Genomic DNA, 23,690 nt, shown 5'->3' with positions numbered 1-23,690 from the left:
AGCCACCCAAGTAACTGGGATCACAGGCACATGCCATCACGCCCAGCTAATTTTTGTATTTTTAGTAGAGACGGGGTTTCGCCATGTTGGCCCGGCTGGTCTTGAACTCCTGACCTCAAGCAATCAGCCCCCTTCGGCATACCAAAATGCTGGGATTACAGGCATGAGCCACTGCGCCCAACCCCATTCTCACTTTTAAACACGGGACCCGAATCTCAGGCAGGTGGGCTTCTACATGGCTGAGCCCACAGCCCCAGTCCCACCCTTTCGCTCTGTCTTCCCAACCCTCCTCTCCTCCCACATTCGTTGCCTGGTGAATCACAGAGAACAGGGAGGCACAGGACTCCCTCACCTTCCCGTCCACCTGCAGGTCTACCCGGAAGCTCCACCTCCTCTCATCCCACGCCGCACAGCTCCAGGACCTTGTGCTTGCGATCCGCCCCCTCCTTCCTGTACCTCGACTTCTCCCTCTGTGCTGGATAATTCCCGACAGTCTACAAGACATGCTCTCTTACTTCCCACATTTAAAGCATGAAAAACCCTTCCTTGGCCCCACATCTCCCTCTGGCTAGAGTGTCCAGCACTCAGCAAGCGCTCACAATATGCCTGTTAAGGTCTGAATGGCGGAGCTGACCCCCAACTCTTGCTTGGTACATGATACACAGCCCGCCAAGGAGAAGACGGCCCTTCATTTCATCCTCTTACATCCCTAAGCAGCAGCAGGAAAGGCGCTATGATGCCTGTTCTGCAGATGAGACAGAGGCTCAGAGAGCTCCAACAACCTGCCCAAGGTCACAGAGCCTATAAGGATGGACCTGCAGAAAGTGAAAGCTGGAGGGACCCCAGGAATCTTCCGGTCCAAACCCCTGGTTCAGACTGGGGACCGAAACCCGGCTCCCGGCCCGTGCCCTTCCCTACACAGAGGGGCCTCCTCCCTTTTCCTGAATGGTTCTGGAATAGAAAGCGAAACATGGTCCCAGGAGCATAGCAGGAGCTCAATAAATATGAGAGTTGAGGAAAAGAACAAATGGGAGGGAGGAAGGAAGCAGGGATAGCAGAGGTGCGGGGGGCACACACATCTTCAACGCTTCCTCCAAGCATGGCTCACAGAAGAAACCTCACGGTTTCTTGGAATCCTGGTGGCGGTGGCGTCAGGCAGCAGCACTCTGACGCAGTGTCCACTGGGACGCCCCACGAGGAGGAGGCAGGCGACCCCATCCCCAGGGCAGAAGGCACCCCCATCCGTGGCTCTCCGGGGGCCTGCCAGGAACGGCGTCGCTTCTCCCTGGTGACCACCAGGGGGAGGCAGTGCCCTACTTACCGGAGAGCGGGGCCGCCGGCCCCATCGGGCTTCCCGGGAAGGAAGCCTCCGTCCCCATCCTGCACAGCCCGCCCCACCCCCTCCATCTGTGACCAAAGCCCCCCGGGCTGCGACTCCATATGTGACTCCCAGCCTCCGAGCCCCCCTGTGCGACTCCATGCCCACTCCGAACTCCAGCAGGCTGGCTTCTCTGGTTTCTGTGGGCTTATCTGAGCTCAGCCATCCCCCAGGGCCCCTCCTTGCTAAAGCCTCCCTGGGAGCCTCCCCACGGCTACAGGAAGGGACCTGACACCCGGGCTGGAAACGGCAGTGGAGGGAGAAAGGCAGTGCCCGCCGCAGAGCTCCCAGAGCCAGCAGGGGCGGACGGCGTCCGCTGGGGGCACCATCGAGCCTCTCCCCAAACAGCACAGGCCCCGCCCGTCACGTACAGCACCCAAGGCCTGGATTTCTCCCAGGCCTCTGGCCCACAGGACTGAGACCCCCAAAGTCCTCCTATCTGCCCCAGAGGCTGGGCCCCAGGTCCCCACAGCCCAACAGGGGCTTCCGAGGCCTGAGGGCGGACCCGAATGGGAGGTCGTAGTTGAGTGGCAGGGGTCCAGCAGCGGACACATCCAGGCCCAGCCCCTGGATAGCTCGTCCTGCGTGGCATCGGGTTCCAAATCAGGAAAAGCCAGGGATCTAAAGGGACCATCAGGCCCGGCGCAGTGGCTCATGCCTGTAAACCCAACACTTCGGGAGGCTGAGGTGGGAGGATCGCTTGAGCCCAGGAGTTCAAGACCAGCCTAGGAAACATAGAGACCCCATCTCTACAAAAAAATTTAAAAATTAGCCAAGCGTAATGACATGCACCTGTGGTCCAGGCTACTTGGGAAGCTGAGGTGGGAGGAGCACCTGAGCCAGGGAGTTTGCAGCTGCATGAGTTGAGATCGCACCACTGCACTCCAGCCTGGGTGACAACAAGATGCTGTCTCAAAAATAAATAAGTAAATAAATAAATGAATAAAGGGACTGCCACATGTCAAACTCCACCGCACACTCAGGTCTCAGGATGCAGCATTTAGGCGGGATTCTCTGGAAACCAACAGAGCCTGGAGTCAGGGATGGAGCCAAAGGCAGGAGTGGGGAGGCCCCACCACGCCTGGCTGTGGAAGTCCTGCTCTGGGGATCAGCTCTGCCTTCGGAAATCAGGGGCATCATCTCACCCGCTGCTTCCCAGGGATGTTGGGAGGCACTCACATGAGAGGACCCAGGCGCCCCAGGTGACAGCTTTTTCCAGGAGGCTAACACCACATACCTGCTGGTCAAACGGGCTGCCTGGCTCTAAGACCCTGGCTTGTTCACGGCTGCTGCGGGACAGACTCCTCCGCACCCTGACTGCCTCGCCCCTGCACAGGCCATTTCCACAGCCAGGCATGCCTTTTCTGCTTCCATCAATGCACAGCTACCCCTTCCTTCAAAACCGAGGGGGAGAACACGCCCCTGGAGACGCCCCTGCACCCCTCTATTCTCACCATGCAGGCCCTGAGGCAGTACTGACTGCAGTCTGGAGTCAAGAACTCAAGTTCAAATCCTGGCTCAGACTCTTTGCTGTGTGACGTTGGGCAAGTCCTGGCATCTCTTTGAGCCTCAACTTTCTCAGGACCAACCCCAAGGTGAAGGTACGGTGATACCGCATTGGACCCAGCGGCAGCTCTGCCCTTCTTGCTGGGCCACACCTGCCTGCCCCTTCTCCATGTTCCCACCCACTTGGATCTCACCTCCCGGATCAGCTGCTTCTCGGCCTCCATGTCATGCTGGATCACAGGTGGGGGCAACAGCTTCTCCTCCAGCTGCACAGGGTCTGGGGGCACCTGCCTGGACAGCAAGGCTGGAGGAGAAACAGAAATTAGCAGCCAGGACAAGGGGCAGATGGTATGCAGGAATTACACGGAAATCTGTAAAAAGACGACCTCATGGTCATTCAAAAAGACTTTAAAGTATTGAGCTTATTTCAAACACATCTCCATGTAAAAGGCTGTTAGTCACCCAACAAATATTTATGGAGCACCTCGATGTTCTAGACGCTGAGGATGCGGCAGTGAACAAAGACAAAACTCCACACCCACGCTGAGTTTTCCACTGGGAAAAAGAGGCAAAAGGCAGATGGACAAGGTGAAATGCCTCGTGGTGGTGTTCAAGGCCCTCTCCACTCGAGCCCTGCCTGACTACCTCCCATCAAAATTAATAAGCAAAATGGGTAACACGTTACAAGGTGATGTGTACTGAGAAGAAAAAGCAAGTAGGGAGGGTGCTTGGGAGTTAGAAGCAGTTAGAAGGGTTGCAATTTATTTACTTATATATTTATTGAGACAGGGTCTTGCTCTGCCACCCAAGCCAGAGTGCAGTGTTGGGATTATAACTCACTGAAGCCTCAAATTCCTGGGCTCAAATGATCCTCCCACCTAAGCCTCCCGAGTAGCTGGGACTACAGGCACACACCACCATGCCCAGCTAATCTTATTTTATTTTTTTGTAAAGATGGGGTCTCACCATGCTGTCCAGACTGGTCTCAAACTCCTGGGATCAACCAATCTTCTCGTCTCGGCCTCCCAAATTTCTGGGATTAAAGTGTGAGCTGCCTTGCCTGGCCCAAGTTGCCATTTAAATAGTGTGTTAGGCCGGGCACAGTGTCTCACGTCTGTAACCCCAGTACTTTGGGAGGCTGAGGCGGCGGATCACTTGAAGTCAGGAGTTCAAGACAAGCCCAGCCAACATAGTAAAACCCCGTCTCTACCAAAAATACAAAAATTAGCCGGGCATGGTGGCGGGAGCCTGTAATCCCAGCTACTCAGGAGGCTGAGACAGGAGAATTGCTTGAACCGGGAGGGCGGAGGTTGCAGTGAGCTGAGATGGCGCTATTGCACTCCAGCCTGTGCGAAAGAGCGAGACTCTGTCTACAAAAATAAATAAATAAATAAATAAATAAATAAACAGCTTATTTATTGAAGGTCTTTTAGTCAAGGCATGAAGGAAGCAGCGAGGAGAGGCAGGCACAGGAGGAGCTTGCTAGAGGGCGGGAGTGGTGAGTGCGAGGGTCCTGAGGCAGTTGTGAGCCTGCACTGTTCCTGGCCCAGCCAGGAGGCCAGTGTGGCTGGAGGGGAGGGAGTGATGGGCAGGACAGGCAGAGAAGTCCAAGAGGGATAATGCCAGATTGTGAGAGCTGTGGAGGGCCGGGTGAGGGCTTTGGCTGTGACTCTGGACTGAACGGGGCAGGTGTGCACAGGGCAGTCACAGGCCTTGCATTTGAACAGGCTCTCCCTGGCTGCTGCGCGGACAGTGCACTGAGGGGAACCAGAGCAGGCGCTAGGAGACCCGTGGGGGGTGGTGCAGAAACTCAGGCTGGAGGGCAGCAGTGAACAGGCTGTAGCCAGTGTTTTCTTTTTCTTTCCTTTTCTTTTTTTTTTTTTTTGAGACGGGGTCTTTGCTCTGTCGCCTAGGCTAGATGCAGTGGTATAATTTTGGCTCACTGCAACCTCCCTCTCCCAGGTTCAAGTGATACTCCTGCCTCAGACTCCTGAGTAGCTGGGACTACAGGTGCACACCACCACGTCCGGCTAATATTTTCTGTTTTAGTAGAGACGAGGCTTCACCATGTTGGCCAGGCTGGTCTCAAACTCCTGACCTCCAGTGATCTGCCCACCTCAGCCTCCCAAAGTACTAGGATTATAGGCATGAGCCACTGCACCCGGCCAGGCTGTGGCCAGTTTTGAAGGTGGAGGTGGCAGGAGCTGCTGACCAACTAGATGTGGATTTGAGAGAAAGTGAGAAGCCAGGGGTGACCCCAAGGTGCCTGGTTTGAACACCTGAGTTGCCGCCATCAGCTGTGGGGGGGAAGCACGCCTAGCAGATTTGGGGGCCCATCGAGTTGACAGTGGGACATGTTGGGTTTGAAATGCTTATTACACAGCTGCAGATTCAAGTCCGGAATTCAGAGGACATGGATAGTATGTTTTACTTGTTTTCTACATTGCATGATGTTCTGTTATCTTGAAGGACTTGCTGGGCAGGATTAGACTGCCCTTCAGGGCTAGATAATTCCTAGAAACCGTAAACCACGAGTCAGTGAGTCCATCTTTGGTATATAAACCAGCCGAGCCCGAGTCCACACCCCAAGCCACCTGCTGTATATAACTCTCACACCAGGCCAAGATTCCCCCTGCCCTGAACAGACCCAGGGCCAGGCATAGACAATAAGGAACAGCCCCTCGACCCAAAAACCTACCAGAATTATTCATATCAGCTGGTCCCAACCTGCCTTCCAGGCCCTGCCATGCTTTTCCCACAGGAAGCCCAGTAAAGGCTGTGGCCAGGGCCCCACTCCCTTCTCCCTCCAGACCAATGCTGGTGCTTCCCCGTGGCCTGTGGGTGTGCCCGACCCCAGGTTTCCAGGAGCACTGTGAGTCACAGTGAACTTCCCTTTCAGTGGCGCTGACCTCTCTGTGCTGTCACCCAGTCACGTTTATAAATTAAGACACGAGGCCAGGCAAGGTGGCTCGTGCCTGTAATCTCAGCACTTTGGGAGGCCGAGGTGGGCGAATCACGAGGTCCTGATCAAGACCATCCTGGCTAACACAGTGAAACCCCATCTCTATTAAAAATACAAAAAATTAGCTGGGCATGGTGGCGTGTGCCTGTAGTACCAGCTACTTGGGAGGCTGAGGCAGGAGAATCACCTGAACCAAGGAGGCAGAGGTTGCAGTGAGCCGAGATCGCGCCACTGCACTACAGCCTGGGCAACAGAGCAAGACTCCGTCTCAAAAAAAAAAAAAAAAAAGAGACACGACCACAAATTGCATGGCCAGGCTGTGGGTTGCATGTGGGGAAGTCGGGAGCGCAGAGGTGGTGATAACACCAGGGACCCAGGCGAAGCCACCTTAGCAGCGAGTGCAGAGAGAGGACAGCAGAGGTCCAGCCCAGGACAGCCCAGGGTTAGGAGGCCAGGGAGCAGGAAGGACTCGCCCCTGGGAACTGAGGAGAGGTGGGTGGGGAGGCAGGAGGGGACCGAGGGCAGAGGCATGTAGGAAGCAAAGGTCTCATGAAGGGAGGGGGTCTGCTGAGCCAACTGGTGCTGAGGTGGCAAGGTGAGGCCTGCCCCAGGACAGTCACTGCGCTCCACAACAGGAGGCCATAGATGACAAGGACAGCATCAGTGGGCCAGGACAGGGCCTGTCTGGGTAAGGGCAAGAGAGAGCGGAGGGAGAGAAACTGGAACCGGTAAAAGTAGATGGATGTTTCAAGTTTTGTTGTAAGGGAAAATGAGGGATATGCTAGAGGGAGAACCAGGGCTGAGGGGGAAATGTCTAAAGTGAGTCCTGGGCGGGGAAAACACAGGGAGCTTTGGGTCAGGCACCCCTGGTCTCAAGGCCCAGCTCCAAAGTGAAGGCAGCACACATTGTCTCTGGAGCCCACTGTGCCAGGCCTCGTGCTGAGCCCACACATGCATGATCTCAGGTAATTTTCCCAGTTGCCTCACAGCACACACAAAGCGGGTATCATTATGATGTCCCTTTTACAGATGAAGAGACTGAGGTTCTCAGTGGCTGAGTTGCTTGTCTGCGGAGCTGGGAGGTGAGCGGGTGATAACTGCTCAGCTCTCAGCTATCCACCCAGCACCACCCCAGTCACTCTGCTGGCTGGGCTCCTTGCTCCTCATCCAGGGAGAGGGGGTGCTAACAGCCTCTACCCTGGGGGCTGCCTCTGTCACCAATGGAAGGCTGCACAGGTGTCAGCTGCTGGGTGCGGGGGCCGCAGGCCCAGCCTCCCCCACTCCCTCCTGGTACCCTCACCATTCTTGTCTTCCCCCTTACCAATCTTGCGGGTGAGTAGGGTTGGGGTGAGGAGTAGGGAAAGAGGAGGAAGGCAGATGGCTGAGGTGGAATGCCTTGCAATGGTGTTCAAGGCCCTCTCCACCCCAGTCCTGCCTGACCGCCTCCCATCACCCAAGGCAGCCGGCAGAGGGCTTTGTAGTTCCCCAAACGCACCTTAGAGTTTTGCGCATCTCTGCACACACTGGACACTCTTATCCTAACAGGGAAATTTCTCCTCTTCCAAGACTTTGCTCAATTACTGCCTCCTCCGGGAAGCCTTCCCTCACCGACATTATCCCACCACAGATAGACCTGGCTGACCACGCACTCCTTTCTGCCCTGTACAGCTGTCTGCCCTAGAGTGTATCTCATTGCATGTGATGGCCTGCTGGAGTGTCCTTCTTCCTCAGGAGATTAGGTGCCCCACAAGGCACAGCCTGCCTCTGATTCATCTCTGTGTATCCAGTACCCAGCACGGGTCCACACACAGAGGAGCAGCTCAGGGAATCTTGAATGGATGGATGGGCAGGTGAGTGGAAAAATAGATAAAAGAATGGATGATAGGATGGAGTGAATGAATGGGTGGATATATGGATGATAGGGTGGATGGGGTGGGTGATTAGAATGGGTGAATGGATGGGTAGATAAAATGAATGGAAGATGGATAGGTGGGTACACAGAAGGAAGGCTGGAGATGGATAGATGGATGGATGGATGGATAGATGGATGGATGGATGGATAGATGGATGGATGGATGGATAGATGGATGGATGGATGGATAGATGGATGGATGGATGGATAGATGGATGGATGGATGGATAGATGGATGGATAGATGGATGGATGGATGGATAGATGGATGGATGGATGGATAGATGGATGGATGGATGGATAGATGGATGGATGGATAGATGGATGGATGGATGGATAGATGGATGGATGGATGGATAGATGGATGGATGGATGGATAGATGGATGGATAGATGGATGGATGGATGGATAGATGGATGGATGGATGGATAGATGGATGGATGGATGGATAGATGGATGGATGGATGGATGGATAGATGGATGGATGGATGGATAGATGGATGGATGGATGGATAGATGGATGGATGGATAGATGGATGGATGGATGGATAGATGGATGGATGGATGGATGGATGGATGGATGGATGGATGGATAGATGGATGGATGGATGGATAGATGGATGGATGGATGGATAGATGGATGGATGGATGGATAGATGGATGGATGGATAGATGGATGGATGGATGGATAGATGGATGGATAGATGGATGGATGGATGGATAGATGGATGGATGGATGGATAGATGGATGGATGGATGGATAGATGGATGGATAGATGGATGGATGGATGGATAGATGGATGGATGGATGGATAGATGGATGGATGGATGGATAGATGGATGGGAGATGGAAGGATGGAAGGAAGAAAGGATCTCTGGATGAATAGATGAGTGGATGAAAGGAAGATTGATGAATGGATGGATGCATGGACAAATGGATGGAAGGAAGGATCAATGGATGAATGGATGCATGGATGGATGACAGATGAATGGATGGAAGAAAGGAAGGAAGGGTCAGTGAATGCATTGATGGATGAATGGAAGGGTGGGTGGGTGGCTGTGTAGATGGATGGATGGAAGGAAGAAATTGATTGATGGAATGGAGGGAGGAATGGGTAGATGGAAGGATGGAAGGATCAATGGATGGATGGATGGATGGATAGATGTATAGGTGGGTGAGTGGATGGGTGGATGGGTGACTGTGCAGATGGATAAATAATGGGGTGAGTAGGAAGGTGGGTAGGTGGACAAAAAGGTGGGTGGATGAATGGGTAAATGGGAGGATGGGCAGATGGGTGGATGAGTGGGTAGGTGAATGGGTGTGTGTAGAATGAACAGATGGAGAGGAAGGTGGGTGGGAGGGGGATGAATGGACAGATAGACACTAGCTTTTTTGTGTTCTCTTCCCTAAGAGCTTCTGAGATAAAAAAAAATCTTAAGACTCCTTCAGTTCCAAAGCCCCTTCAGGCCAATGCTCCAGGTGTGGATTTCCACCTGCCAGGTGACAGGCAAATGCCGTGGCGCACAAGCTGCTATGACGAGGTGCCCGTGAAGAGCAGATGCGGCTGTGGGGAGCGAGTTGCCAGCCGTTGAGCAGCGAACACGTATTGCGACAATGCCACGGACAGCAGCAGACGGGGGGGTGGGGGTGGGGTGGGGATAATGGATGAGCAGATCAGAGGTGGGGAGTGGGCGACAGCCTGCATCAGATGGGACAGGCCAGAGAGACTGCCCTCCTCCCAGGGCACTGACAAGCAGATACCATCTGGGCCGTCTCCAACCAGGGCCCAGCGCTCACATGGGGCTGAGGGGCGGGAGGATGCTGCTCCCACTGTCTTTTAGATGGGAAGTTGGAGGCGAGAAAACAGAGGGGAGGAAGTTTTCTCCTGGGGACCTGGCCCTCCTGCCACTACCCCAACGTGGTCCCACCTGACAGGCTGCTGGGGCTCATCTGCTGTGTCAGGATGGCCTTGAGCTTCTTGATCTCCTCCTGGTACTCGCGAAGCAGCGCATCCTTGGGGTCCTCATTGATGCGCGGCTTGTTCCTGATGTTCTTGGCCCGGTTGGCGTAGCGCAGTGTGCTGAGTGTCTCATCGTAGTTGTTGTCCGCAGGCGACAGGCAGGCCACCATCAGCGTCTTGGTGTTGCCGCCCAGTGAGTCCTGCAGCAGCCGCGTCAGCTTCGAGTCACGGTAGGGGATGTGCTTACAGCGCCCGTCCACCAGTGCCGAGATGACGTTGCCCAGCGCCGACAGCGACAGGTTGATCTTGGTGGCCTCCTTGAGCCGCTCGCCCGTGGCCCCGGTCTTGGACTGCCGCTCGCTGCCCGCCAGGTCCACCAGGTTCAGCTTGCCCGCCCGGAGGTGGTCCTTGCCCCGCTCATCTGCAGACAGACCAGGCAGAGGGGCGAGGGCCTCGGGTGAGCCCTATGTATCGAGGGCAATCAGTGCCAGGCACTGGGTGCTCAATGCCTGCCCACCGAGGGTTTCCCCTCAGCTACACAGGAGCCCCAGGAAGCAGGTGCTATGATTAGGCTCATCTTACAGATGGGTAGACTGAGGCTCAGAGAGGGCATGGAACTTGCCCAAGGTCACACAGCTGCTAAACACTATAGCCACCATCAGAACCCAGGGCAGGCTGTCTCCAGGAGCAGGGGCTGGAGTTAGAGACCATTCTGAGTGCAACAGGGCCTCTGGCTGCCACAGCAGCTCCCGAAGGCTTCCTGCAAGGTCAAAGGTGGAGAAGGGCAGGGGTGTGGCTGGATTGCCAGGGAGTTATGTCATTCAACACAGAAAACATCTGCTTTGGAGACTCCCGGACCCGGTTCCCAACCCAGTCCTGTCGTCTCCTTGCTGTGTGGCAGTAGCAGAGCCACCTATCTCCCAGATTCTCAATTCCCCACATCAACAAAATGAGACCCCATTAGGGTTTGTGAGACAAAGTGGCAGATGTTAGAAGCCACGTTTGCTCTTTTCCACTTGCCAGCATAATCAGCTCGCAAAGCCGCTGCCTCTGTGCCAACGTGCAGAGCTGTGCAGAGCTCCGCAGATATGCTTTGAAGACAAAACAGAATGGAGTCTACAGTTCCCCATGTCTCTGGCTGAATCACCACCTCACTTAAAGACAGACCCTAGGCCATGCCTCTTCCTACACATGAGATAATATCTGCCGGGGTTTGTGAGGAAGCCTCTGGAATCTATCACCGGATGTGCTCTTGCACCCAAACCTTGATGTGATTCTGAGCAAGTCAGATGCGATTCTGCAGGTGCTGCCTTCACCACCTGTATATAAACTGTGACCTGAAATACTGACAGAGCCGCTCTGGGCCGTAGGCCCCAGTCTATTATCCTCAGTAGGATGTCTCTTTTTTTTTTTTTTTTTTGAGACGGAGTCTTGCTCTGTCACCCAGGCTGGAGTGCAGTGGCCGGATCTCAGCTCACAGCAAGCTCCGCCTCCTGGGTTTACCCCATTCTCCTGCCTCAGCCTCCCGAGTAGCTGGGACTACAGGCGCCTGCCACCTCGCCCGGCTAGTTTTTTTTGTAGTTTTTAGTAGAGACGGGGTTTCACTGTGTTCGCCAGGATGGTCTCGATCTCCTGACCTCGTGATCCGCCCGTCTCGGCCTCCCAAAGCGCTGGGATTACAGGCTTGAGCCACTGCGCCCGGCCTTTTTTTTTTTTTTTTTTTTTTTTGCCTTTGGGACAGGATCTCACTCTGTTGCCCAGACTGGAGTGCAGTGGTGCAATCCTAGCTCAATACAGCCTCGAACTCCCAGGCTCAAGCAATCCTCCTGCTTCAGTCTCCCGAGTACCTGGGCCTGAAGGCGTACATCACCTGGCTAATTTCTTTCTTTCTAGCGATTGGGTGTCCCTATGTTGCCCAGGCTGGTCTCAAACTCCTGGCCTCAAGTGATCCTCCTGCCTTGGCCTCCCAAAGTGCTGGGATTACAGGCATGAGCCACTGTGCCCAGCCTTGTTGATTTTTCTTTAGTTGACAGGTTGGTGGTCTGGAGAAGTAAACAGCGCATTCGTAGCCAGCCGGTTCCTTTTTTTTTTTTTTTTTTTTTTTTTCTGGAGACGGAGTCTCGCTCTGTCGCCCAGGCTGGAGTGCAGTGGCCGGATCTCGGCTCACTGCAAGCTCCGTCTCCCGGGTTCACGCCATTCTCCTGCCTCAGCCTCCCGAGTAGCTGGGACTACAGGCGCCCGCCACCTCGCCCGGCTAGTTTTTTGTATTTTTTTTTAGTAGAGATGGGATTTCACTGTGTTAGCCAAGATGGTCTCGATCTCCTGACCTCGTGATCCGCCCGTCTCGGCCTCCCAAAGTGCTGGGATTACAGGCTTGAGCCACCGCGCCCGGCCGCCAGCCAGTTCTTTAGGCTATTAAAAAACAACAACAGGCTGGGTGTAGTGGCTCACGCCTGTAATCTCAGCACTTTGGGAGGCCAAGGCAGGTGGATCACCTGAGGTCAGGAGTTCAAGACCAACCTGGCCAACATGGTGAAACCTTGTATCTACTAAAAATACAAAAATTAGCCAGGCATGGTGGCACATGCCTGTAATCCCAGCTACTCGGGAGGCTGAGGCACAAGAATTGCTTGAACCTGGGAGGTGAAGGTTGCAGTGAGCTGAGATTGTGACACTGCACTTCAGCCTGGGCGACAGAGCAAGACTCTGTCTCAAAAACAACAACAACAGGCCAGGGGCAGCAGCTCACATCTGTAATCCCAGAATTTTGGGAGATGGGTGGATTGCTTGATCCCAGGAGTTCGAGACCAGCTTGGGCAACATGGTGAAACCCCTTCTTTACCAAAAAAAAAAAAAAAATTAGCTGGGGCGGGGCGTGGTGGCTCACGCCTGTAATCCCAGCACTTTGGGAGGCTGAGGTGGGTGGATCATGAGGTCAGAAGATCGAGACCATCCTGGCTAACACAGTGAAACCCGTCTTCACTAAAAATACAAAAAATTAGCCAGGCATGGTGGCGGGCGCCTGTAGTCCCCACTACTCGGGAGGCTGATGCAGGAAAATGGCGTGAACCTGGGAGGCGGAGTTTGCAGTGAGCCAAGATTGCACCATTGCACTCCAGCCTGGGCAACAGAGTAAGACTCTGTCTCAAAAAAAAAAAAAAAAAAAAATTAGCCACGTGTGGTGGTGCATGCCTGTGGTCTCAGCTATTTCAGAGGCTGAGGTAGGATGATCACGTGAGCCTAGGAGGTTAAGGTTGCAGTGAGCTGTGATCATGCCACTGCATTCTAGCCTGGGCAACAAAATAAAACCCTGTCTCAGAAAAAAAGAAAAGAAAAGAAAAGAAAACAAAAAAAACCACACCAAAAACAGCTGGGTGTGTAGTGTCGTGTGCCTGTGGTCCCAGCTACTCAGGAGGCTGAGATGGGAGAAATGCTTGAGCCCAGAAGTTCAAGGCTACAGTGAGCTATGATTGCACCACTGCACTCCAGCCTGAGTGGCAGAGTGAGACCCTGTCTCTAAAAAAAGGACAGGAAGGAACCTGGTGCTGTCCCTTTGGGAAGCTCTTTGCAGAACGGAACAGGAGCCTTAACCACGTGTGTTATCTTTGCTCCAGGAACTCCCTTCCAGGGAACCGAGTCTGAGGAAATGACTCTCAGAGGAGAAAAAGCTTTGTGCACACAGATGTCCATCATGGCATGACTTCCAGCACTGGGAAACTGGAAACCACTGATCAAGGACCAGTTGGAAAAGGGCATGAGCCAGGCCACCACACATGGTCATGAAGACACGGTGACAGTAACATGCAGAAATGCTTAGTGATGGCAAGGGAGATGAAACCAGGGGAAACCATGGCATAAGATTTCAGCTGTGTTTAAAACATTCATAGGAAAAAAAGGATCAAAAGAAAATACGGGCTGGGCGCAGTGGCTCATGCCTGTAATCCCAGCAGTTTGGGAGGCTGAGGTGGATTGCTTGAGTCCAGGAGCTCGAGACCAGCCTGGGCAACATGGCGAGATCCTGTTGCTACAAAACATAAAAATTAGCTGGGTGTGCTGGTGCATGCCTGTAGTTCCAAGCTACTTGGGAGGCTAAGGTGGGAGGATTGGTTGAGCCTGGGAGACCAAAGTTGCAGTGATCTGAGATTACACCACTGCACTCCAGCCTGGGCAACAGAGCTGTCTCAAAAACAAACAAACAAACAAACAAAAAAAAAACCAATGTGTATATATGTGTGTGTATATATATTGTATATTTATATATAAATAAACAATATAAAGAATTATATTATAAATATAAATAATTATTATATATTAATATAATGCTTAAATGTTAGTGGTGTTTAGGTGTCAGAACTATGAGTAACTGTTCCCTACCATTCCCTACTTTCTTACCATCATCACTGAGCTCACATTATTTTATAAGGTGAATGTGCAACCAGCCTGCCTCATCCTTCAAACCTTCCTGCAAAGACCAAAAGGTGCCCCCCAAACCCGCTCCCCCCTCCTCTCTCCTGATCTGTTCTCAGTTGCCCTGGTCTCTGTGCCTCCCCAAGCTGCAGCATCGAGGCTGTGACCACGCTGGTCCCAGCCTTCCCCATATCAGCACCCCCAGGACACTGGGACTCATGGCCTCATACCCAAGCAAGCACTGGGGCTTGGCCCAAGGCCAGGTCACCACACCGGCTGGGCAATATGTCTGGGAGGCTCCATCTACCCAGGCCTTGACCCTGGGTAGTGCAGTGGTGTGATCTCAGATCACTGCAACCTCGGTCTCCCAGGCTCAACCAGTCCTCTCACCTCAGCCTCCCAAGTAGCTGGGACTATAGGCATGCACCATCACACCCAGCTAATTCCTGACCCTGATCGCTGGGTCAGGGATCTCTCCAGAATTATGTTCCCAGTTGGGCTGAGGCCACCTCCTGCCCCATTGCTCTTTGGAGTTCTAGTCATGATGGACCACAACTTGGAGGCAGCTGCAGTATTCATGGGAAAACCCAGACATCAGGGAGACCCGGGTTCAAATCCCAGCTCCACCAGTTAGTGGCAGTAAGACCTTGAACAAGCAAATCACTTTCCTTCTCAGAGCCTCTGTTTCCTCATCTATAAAATGAGGATTCTAGTGCCTGTCTCTAAATGGAATGAAAGGTATAAAGAGTTTGGCACTGTAGATGACCAATGGGGCCCCCAAATAAACATGGGTTTCTTTCCTTCCTCTTCGCTTTCTCAGCAGCTCTTCCAGAAAAAAACAATAATGAGATGACTGAGGAGTAGAGAATGTTAGAGAGAGGAGAATCCACAGGGTTGGAGTGACACACACTCCAGAGGAAGACCCCGGGATAGAAGCTGGGCTCTGACGCTAGTTCCTAGTTGTGTGACCTCGATTTCTTCATCTGTAAAATGGGGATGATTCAGTATCCACCTCATGGGAGTGCTGTAGGAGTAAGTGACACAATACACACACATTACCTGGCATATTGGCTGGGCGCAGTGGCTCACACCTGTAATCCTAGCACGTTGGGAGGCCAAGGCGGGAGGATTGCTTGAGCTCAGGAGTTCAAGACCAACCTGGGCAACATAGCAAGACCCTATCTCTACAAAAAATTAGCCAGGCGTGGTGGTTTACCTGTAGTTCCAGCTGCTCAGGAGGCTGAGGTGGGAGGATCACCCGAGCCTGGGAGGCAGAGGTTGCAGTGAGCCGAGATCACCACTGCACTCCAGCCTGGGTGACAGAGTAAGACCTTGTCTCAAAAAACAAGAAAATAAATAAAAATTGTCTGGCACACAGTAAGTGCTCAATGTTGGCTCCCAGCGTTACTGTCGTTGCTGCTGTTTATCCTGGGAACACGGTCCCAGCATCCCAAGGATCTTCTTGGGTTTCCCTCCAGGCTGTTAGAGCATCTCTTCCCACTTTCCAGGGGCTCTTGCGACCCCGAGAGGTGGCACGCCTTGGCTAGTGGGAGTGGAAGTGTGGCTGGGTCATCTGTCCCCCCGCCACCCCCGCCCGCAGCAGCTCGCATACCCACAGCAGACATCTCGATGCTGATAGTGAAGATGGAGTGGGAGCGTGAGGAATCCTTGTTCATCAGCGTGTAGCCGACTGAGCGGTTCTTCCAGCCGGTCTCCATGATGTGCTCACACTGGGCCACGCTGTGCACCGTGTGCATGGACAGCCCCTTCACGTACACGCCCTTCTCTGGGTGCTCCTTCAGCTGAGGGAGGAGAAACAGGTCAGGGGTGGAACCTCCAGCCTCCAAAGGTTAGGACCAGGGATGGTCAAGGAACCAGAGAGAAGGGCCCCATGCGGACCGCCCTCGCCCTCCTGCAGTGCAGGCTGGCACCTCACACACCTGTCACAGGGAGGCGTGCGTTCCAGGCTCAGCCAGCCTCAGACCTACCCCTGCCTCCTACTTGCTGGGGGACCTTCAGCCAGTGATAACCTAAGCCTCAGTTTCCACATCTGTGAAATGGGCATGAGACAGCTATCTCACAGGGATATGGGGAGGAATCCGTAAAATAAGGCACATACAGTGCTTAGCATGGTGCCAGCACCTAAGTGCCCCATAGATGCCAGCCACTGTCTGTGCTGTTGTTGTTAGTGCTACGATTGCAAAAGCGGTTTTCCGTCAGGGAGCTTCAGATCCCAGGGGCTGTGTCTGTCGCCACCCATGAGCCCCGAGTGCTGTCTCCTTTCGCCCTGTTGCTAGGGCTCATATCCCCTCCGCCGTGGCTCTAGAACAGCAGGAATATCCCCAAACCCTCAGATCACAGGTGAGGCCACTGGCTGCCCAGAACCCCACAGGCTCACAGCCCGGAGGCCCCCAGCCCTCAGGGCGATGGCAGCAGTAAGTTAATTTATCTGCTGGCTCCCTGCTGGTTTTCCAGGCAGCAAAGTCATTTTGTTGCAGACCCAGAGCTGTGAAATGCAGTATTTTCCAAGTGTGAGAGGAAAAAAAACCACTCTGGCACAAGAGCAGAATGAATGAGGACAAAAGGCATTAGTCTGGCAAGTGGTCCTGCGGGTCAGAGCCACAGGAGGCTCAGCGGCTTTGCTCCCAGCAGCTTTAGGGGGGTCCCAGGTGGGCTCAGGCCCCAGCTGTGGGAGGGGCGTGGGTGGGGGTCAGGGGTGGTCCTATCTGCTGAAGCGTGAAAAAACAGCCAAGCCCCACCAAGGGACTGGGCTTCATGGAATAGATGAGTAACTGACACCCAGAAAGGAGAAGGTGAAGGTCACAGCTGTTAGTGGGGTCACAGCCGATGGAAGGCTCCAGGGATAGGGCACAGACACAGGCCGGAGCATCCTGCAGTGGCTGAAGCTTGAGATGACAGAAGGCAGGTCTTGGCCCAGGTGGCAGCTGTGAGGAGGGAGCTCAGAGGACGGAGCTGCGTGTGGCCAGAGGGCACCCCGTTCTGTGACTTGCTGGTTGGGGAGGTTAATTTGCCTCTCTAGGTCTCAATTTTCTCTTCCGTAAAATGGGGATGATAACTCCTATTTCTACAAGATTATTATGAGGATTAGGAAGAGAACAGATCTAAAAAAAAGTTCTGTGAGTACTCAGCAGGGGTCAGTTACAAAAAGGATGAGTCGCCATCTCGGGCCTGAGCAACCCGAGGAGACAACCCCTCACCCAAGAGGTCTCCTGCCATGAGATTTTCCAGCCCAGGAAGGCTCCCTGCTCCCAAACTTATGATGGCCTCAGGGGTCCTCCCCCCACCGCACTCCCAACCTCACTCCACCCCCGACGCCTGGGGAGGCGCTGAGTGACAGCCCCCAGCTGCGCACCAGGCTCCTTGGTAACTGCTCATCTCTGCTGCGGAGGCCAGAGCCGGGTCACCATGGCAACCAGCTGGGATGCGGCAAGGATGAGAGAGGGGAGCATGGCAGGAACGTGTCCATCGTTGCCACGGGGAGGGGAGCCCTTGACACTTTGCCGGGACATGGGTGGGGAGAACCCGCTGGAGAGGCCCCCTCAGACCTCACCAGATCAGACAGTACAGGGCTGGGTTCTGGGATGGTAGTTTACAGTGGCTAGGGGGAGGGCACAGAACTCTGCTTCCCCAAACCTCTTGCTGGCCTTAAGTGATGTAATAACCTCTGATTATAACCACGATTGGGCCTCTGTTAAACACGGGTTAACAGTGTGTGCTGTGGAGTTCCCGGATTCAAATCCCATCGCCACTCTTTATCGACGGTGCGTCCTTGGGCTGGTCTTACTTAGGCACATGGAGCCTCAGTTTCCTCATCTGTTGTTATAAGGGATTAGAACGGTGCCTCCTCCTGGACTGCCAGGAGGTTTACATTAGAGCCATCTGCACATCCTCCTCGAGGGAGTGTGTCTAAAGCCCGGTGGCCCCCGGAGTGTGTTTCAGAGAGCGCATCTGTCACTGCAGCCCCCAAGGCAGCTGGTTCAATAGGCCTGAGGCCCATGGCTCAGCTGCAACAAGTGTGCGTAGCTGCCAGCCTTTGGCCCCTCTAAGCCCGGCTAACTGAGGCCTTTCTAGGGTCCAGGGTAGTGAGGAGGGGGAGGAGGGTTCCCTGCTGCTCCAGTGCAGGTTAGCAGAAGGTTTGCAGGGGGCCAGAGTGCCCTAACCCCACAGGCTGGCCTTCTGGGACTGACATGTGGAAACAACACCCTGTGCTGCCTCCTGTCTTTGATTCCCTGTCTGGGGGCTGAGCTATGATTAAGCTGCACTAGGAGAGAGAACGCGGTAGAAAAACTCTAGGTGGGAGGCTGGAGGCTCCCGCATAAAAAACACCAAGTGGCTGGGTGCATGTGGTGATACATGCCTGCAGTCCTAGCTACTGGGGGCGCTGAGGTAGAAGGCTCAAGGCCAGGAGTTCGAGGCCAGCCTGGGCAACGCAGCGAGACTCTGTCTCCAAATGGTCTCGCTGCGTTGCCCAGGCTGGAGTGCAGTGGCACAATCTCAGCTCACTGCAACCCCTACCTCCTGGGTTCAAGTGATTCTCCTGCCTCAGCCTCCCCAGTAGCTGGAACTACGGACATGCACCACCACGCCCGGCTAGGTTTGTATTTTTAGTAGAGATGGGTTTTCACCATGTTGTCCAGGCTGGTCTCGAACTCCTGACCTCAAATGATCCGCCCACCTCGGCCTCCCAAAGTGTTAGGATTATGGGCAAGAGATACCACGCCCTGCCTAAAAAAATTTTTTTATTTAAAAAAAAAAAAAAAGTCCCGACTTCAGTGTCCCAGTGCCGGCACCCTCAGGACACTTTCCCATATTTCTGAGGGAGCAGCACCAATGCCAACCTCCCCCCTACCAGCCCCACCTGCCCACACTGGGTCTGTGCCCACCTCCAGCTTCTGCTTGGTGTCAGTCCCCAGGAGGTCCCGCACGTCTTCATTGTAGATCTCCAGGTAGGAGGCCCGGACCAGGAACTTGGTGTTCTCTGCACACTGCAGGGAGTACACAGAAAGAACCCAGACATCAGAGCTCCAAGTCCACCTGCTGCCAGGCTTGGCCCTGGGCCCTGGGCCCTCTGCCACCAGGACATCATGGGAGGAGAAGGAACGTCGGGGCAAGAGGAGTCTCCAACCCAACCCGCCCTGTCAGCCCTCCTGGCAAGCTCTCTCCTCGTCTCCAGCTTGGTGGGTGCCCAGGCCTCTTTGAGTTGTATCATCTTCATATTGCTGTCTAATGCTCTGTCTACAGTCCTCATGGGAAAGGAAACAGAGGCCTCCCCGTTATTCAGGGTAAAAAAACACACAAACAAACAAACAAAAAAACAGGGCCGGGCGCTGCTCACGCCTGTAATCCCAGTGCTTTCGGAGGCCTACGTGGGTGGATCACCTGAGGTCAGGAGTTCAAGACCAGCCTGACCAACATGACGAAACCTCATCTCTATTAAAAATACAAAAATTAGCCAGGCGTGGTAGCAGACGCCTGTAATCCCAGCTACTTAGGAGGCTGAGGCAGGAGAATTGCTTGAACCAGGGAGGCAGAGGCTGCAGTGAGCCAAGATTGTTCCATTGCACTCCAGCCTGAGCAAAAGAGCAAGACTCCATCTCAAAAACAAAAACAAAAACCCTGGCTGGGCGTGGTGGCTCACGCCTGTAATCCCAACACTTTGGGAGGCCAAGGCTGGCGAATCACTTGAGGTCCGGAGTTCAAGACCCAACCTGGCCAACATGGCGAAACCCCATCTCTACTAAAAGTACAAAAATAAGCTGGATGTGGTGATGGGCGCCTGTAATCTCAGCTACTTGGGAGACTAAGGCAGGAGAATTGCTTGAATCTGGGAGGCAGAGGTTACAGTGAGCCAAGATCATGCCATTATACTCCAGCCTGAGTGACAGAGCAAGACTCTGTCTCAAAAAACAACAACAATCCAACAAAAATCTGAGGCCACAGGGAAGGCCTGGGCCAAGCACTGGCTCTGGGCTGGTCCCTGGCAGCTCTCCGAGGCCCTACATATTGCTCTGGCTACCATGATGAGTCCTGGGAGCGGCACAGTGGGTTCTGCAGCTGACCAGGGTCGTCCCCATCCGCCATTCCCCATGCACTGCCACAAATGGTCGCCAGGTAATTCTCACCTGCAGCCTGGATGCTGGGATGAATTCAGAGTCCAGTCTCAACCTGGCCCATAAAGGCTCAGAGTCTCAACCTCCCTATCTCAAAAATGGGGCTATCAGCTACCTCCTGGGTCAGGCTGGAGATTCAGTGAGATAAGGATGCCAAGGGCTTCACATACGACTTGGTCCATAACAATTGCTCAATAAGAGGGAAGCTGTGATTGTTACAACCACTTCCTGGCCCAGTGCACAGGGTCAGCAGATCCACAGGAAACGCTCCACTAAGGGTTAGAAGCCAAAAATGACGCGAGAAAAGCACGGACAGAATTTTCTCTGTTTTACGTTTTTTTCCCACCACCTTTTCAGAACCTGGAGCCTTCCCTGCTCACCTGCACGGGGTCAGGCCGGACTCCGAACACTTCCTGTGTCCCTGCCACCTGTCAGAAGTGCTCTGGGGCCCAGCTGCAGCTCTGGCGCTGCCCCTTCCCTCCACGAAGCCCGTACCTGGACGCTCTCGAACACGTGCTCGAAGGCCCTGGGGATGATGCCTCTCTGGGAGGGTGGATCCGGCAGGCCCTGCATGGTGAAGGACTTCCCGCTGCCTGTCTGGCCGTAGGCAAAGATGGTGCCATTGTAGCCCTCAGTGACGCCCTGAGTGGGAGGAAGCCAGGACCCCGTGATCAGCGGACCAGGCACAGCAGGGCTCGGGACAGGGCTCCCTAACTCACAGACTCAGGGCCCTTCCTGGTCCCCCCACCCAACAATGGCACTGGAGTGTGGAGATAAACAAGGCCCGGCTCTGTCCTCAAGGAGCTGACTGTCTGGTGGGGTGGAAGCTGTCCCAGTGTGTGGGTGGGGAAGAGCCTGCGCTGAGGGCTCACATCCATCTCCACCTTTACTGTGTGCCCTTGGGCTGGCCTTACTGAGGCACATTGATAAGATGATAAGAATAACACCTTAGGCCAGGTGGGGTGGCTCACGCTTGTAATCCTAGCACTTTGGAAGGCTGAGGCTGGCAGATTACCTGAGGTCAGGAGTTCGAGACCAGCCTGGGCAACACGGTGAAACCCTGTCTCTACTAAAAATATGAAAAATTAGCTGGGTGTGGTGGTGAGCTCCTGCAGTCCCAGCTACTCAGGAGGCTGAGGCAGGATAATTTATTGAACCAGGGAGATTGCAGTGAGCTGAGATCGTGCCACTGCACTCCAGCCCGGGGGACAGAGTGACACTCCATCCAAACAAACAAACAAAAAAAGATCGGCCGGGCGCGGTGGCTCACGCCTGTAATTCCAACACTTTGGGAGGCCGAGGCGGACGGATCACCAGGTCAGGAGAAAGAGACCATCCTAGCTAACACGGTGAAACCCCATCTCTACTAAAAAAATACAAAAAATTAGCCGGGCATGGTGGCGGGTGCCTGTAGTCCCAGCTACTCGGGAGGCTGAGGCAGGAGAATGGCGTAAACCCGGGAGGCGGAGCTTGCAGTGAGCCGAGATCGCGCCACTGCACTCCAGCCTGGGTGACAGAGTGAGATTCCATCTCAAAAACAAAAAAAAAAAACAAAAAAAAAACAAAAAAAAGGATCAACATCTTAAAGAGTAAGAATAGCACCTGCGAGGCTCCTGCAGCGTGCATATGGGGATTCTTTCATGCATTGGCACAGGAAGCACCGCCATACACAGGTGATCGCCCAATGTCCGCTTGCAATGGAGGGAGCTGGACACGTCCAGGTGATTCTCGTGGCGGGCTATGGGGCGGGAGCACAGCGACAAGAGTCCAGGCAGCCAGCAGGGATGGGGAGTACAAAGAAGTGAAAACAGGATAGAGCAGGAAGAACAAAGCACAGCTTTCCAGGCGGCAAAGACAGGGAGAATTGGGCAGGTGACAGGAAGAGGAAGGCATTCCAGGCTGAGGGGACAGCTTGAGTAAAGCCACACAGGTGAGGTGTGAAGAGCAGGAGGTACTGGGGGAAGGGTGGAAGATGAGGCCTAGAAGGAAGAGAGGAGGCAAACCCGGTGCCGTTCCCAAAGTCATTCTTCCTTCATGGCTGTTTCTATTCATTCGACAGGGACTATGCTTAGCCTAGGGACAAAGTGGTGAACCAGGTAGACACAGTTCCTGTTCCTGTCCTTGCAGAGCTCATGAGTTTGCAAATTCTAGACCTTAGTGTGGGCTTGGGGTGGATCCTGTGTGGGCAGATCATCCCAGAGAACTGCTCTGAGGCCCCAAGGGCCCACAAGGCATCTATGCCCGGTTCCACTGCAAAGACCCATGCTGTAACCAAAACAGGGCTGGGTGTGCCCCGACTTGCCAGTGAGGGAAGATGAAAAGTCACCATTTTGCCAGATCCAGTGACTCATGCCTGTGATCCCAGCACTTGGCGGGAGGATCACTTGAGGTCAGGAGTTCGAGAACAGCCTGGCCAACATGGTGAAACCCCATCTCTACTAAAAACACAAAAATTAGACGGGCGTGGTGGCAAGCACCTGTAATCCCAGCTACTTGGGAGGCTGAGGCATGAGAATCGCTTGAACCCGGGAGGCGGAGGCGCTGGGGACAGTGCAGACCTGGAGGCGACACTAGAGGCAGGCTCTGGTTGTGTCCCGCCTAGACAAAAGCCTCCGGACCTACCTGTTCCCGTCTGCCTGCGCCCCTCGAGGGCCTTTCCGCCTGGCTGGGGGGCAGTGCCGCCCCCTGGGTACCCTCGGGGCGGCCCCATGCCCTGCGGCCTGGAGGGCGGCCTGTCCCGCGCCCTCACCTCCACCAGCGGGTAGGCGATCTCGTTGTAGATCTGCTCGGTGACGTGGTCCACGTGGTAGGCGCCGTCGAAGGTGAACTGCTTGGGCGGCTCGTCCGCGGCGCCCGGGTTCTGGATGCAGCACTGGCCACGCGCGCAGTCCACAGTCACCACCGGCTGGCAGCGCAGCTCCCGCTCCCGCTGGTTCATGGGGCGGCAGCGCACGACAACCTTCACCGCTTCGGAAGCCATAGCGCCGCGCCCAGGACCACCGGGACCGGAGCCGACCCCCGCCCCGCCGGGGACCCCCAGCAGCCCGGGCCAAGGGGCGGGGCCAGCGCCAGCCACGGGGGGCGGGGCCTTGCGGCAGGGGCGGGGCCGCGGCGGGGGGCGGGGACCCCTTGGGGGGCGCCCCCAGGGGAGCGGGGAGTCGCAAGACCCGAGCCGGGGCCGCCGCCTCCTCCCGCGCCCGGGCTCGCCCGTTTCGGAGGCCCGGCCCGAGCGGGGACGTGGGGGATCCGCGCTGCAGGCGCCGCCGCAGGACCTCAGCCCGGAGCCTCCCCAGCCGCCCGCCGGCACGCTCACCGCCTCGGCGTTCGCGGTTGCTGGGCAACGCCCGTGGCGTCACAGGAGGGGCCCCGGGAACGCCTGGCCTGGCCCGCCAGCTTCGCCCGAGTAATCCCCGGGCAGCCACGCGTGGCCACTT

At 54.9% G+C, this 23,690-nt stretch overlaps 1 protein-coding gene across 5 annotated transcripts in view; it reads right to left on the bottom strand.

Annotated features, from left to right (window-relative positions):
• Nucleotides 1–23,332, bottom strand: part of KIF17 (kinesin family member 17) — a 54,915-nt gene extending 31,583 nt beyond the window's left edge. For all 5 annotated transcript variants that reach the window (XR_006694275.3, XM_005544544.4, XM_005544545.4 and 2 more), the window contains exons 1-6: nt 23,006–23,332; nt 20,752–20,898; nt 19,030–19,131; nt 15,738–15,927; nt 9,687–10,139; nt 3,079–3,188 (exon numbers count right to left, since the gene is read on the bottom strand). Coding sequence is in view for 4 of the 5 variants with exons in the window: in XM_005544544.4 (XP_005544601.1) it covers nt 3,079–3,188; nt 9,687–10,139; nt 15,738–15,927; nt 19,030–19,131; nt 20,752–20,898; nt 23,006–23,236 (1,233 nt within the window). In the remaining variant the exon portion in view is untranslated. The remainder of the gene's footprint in view (nt 1–3,078; nt 3,189–9,686; nt 10,140–15,737; nt 15,928–19,029; nt 19,132–20,751; nt 20,899–23,005) is intronic.
• Nucleotides 23,333–23,690: the final 358 nt, after the last annotated feature.

Source organism: Macaca fascicularis, chromosome 1 (assembly GCF_037993035.2).
Source record: "Macaca fascicularis isolate 582-1 chromosome 1, T2T-MFA8v1.1".
NCBI lineage: Eukaryota > Metazoa > Chordata > Mammalia > Primates > Cercopithecidae > Macaca > Macaca fascicularis.
This window is presented reverse-complemented; position numbering and strand designations above follow the sequence as displayed.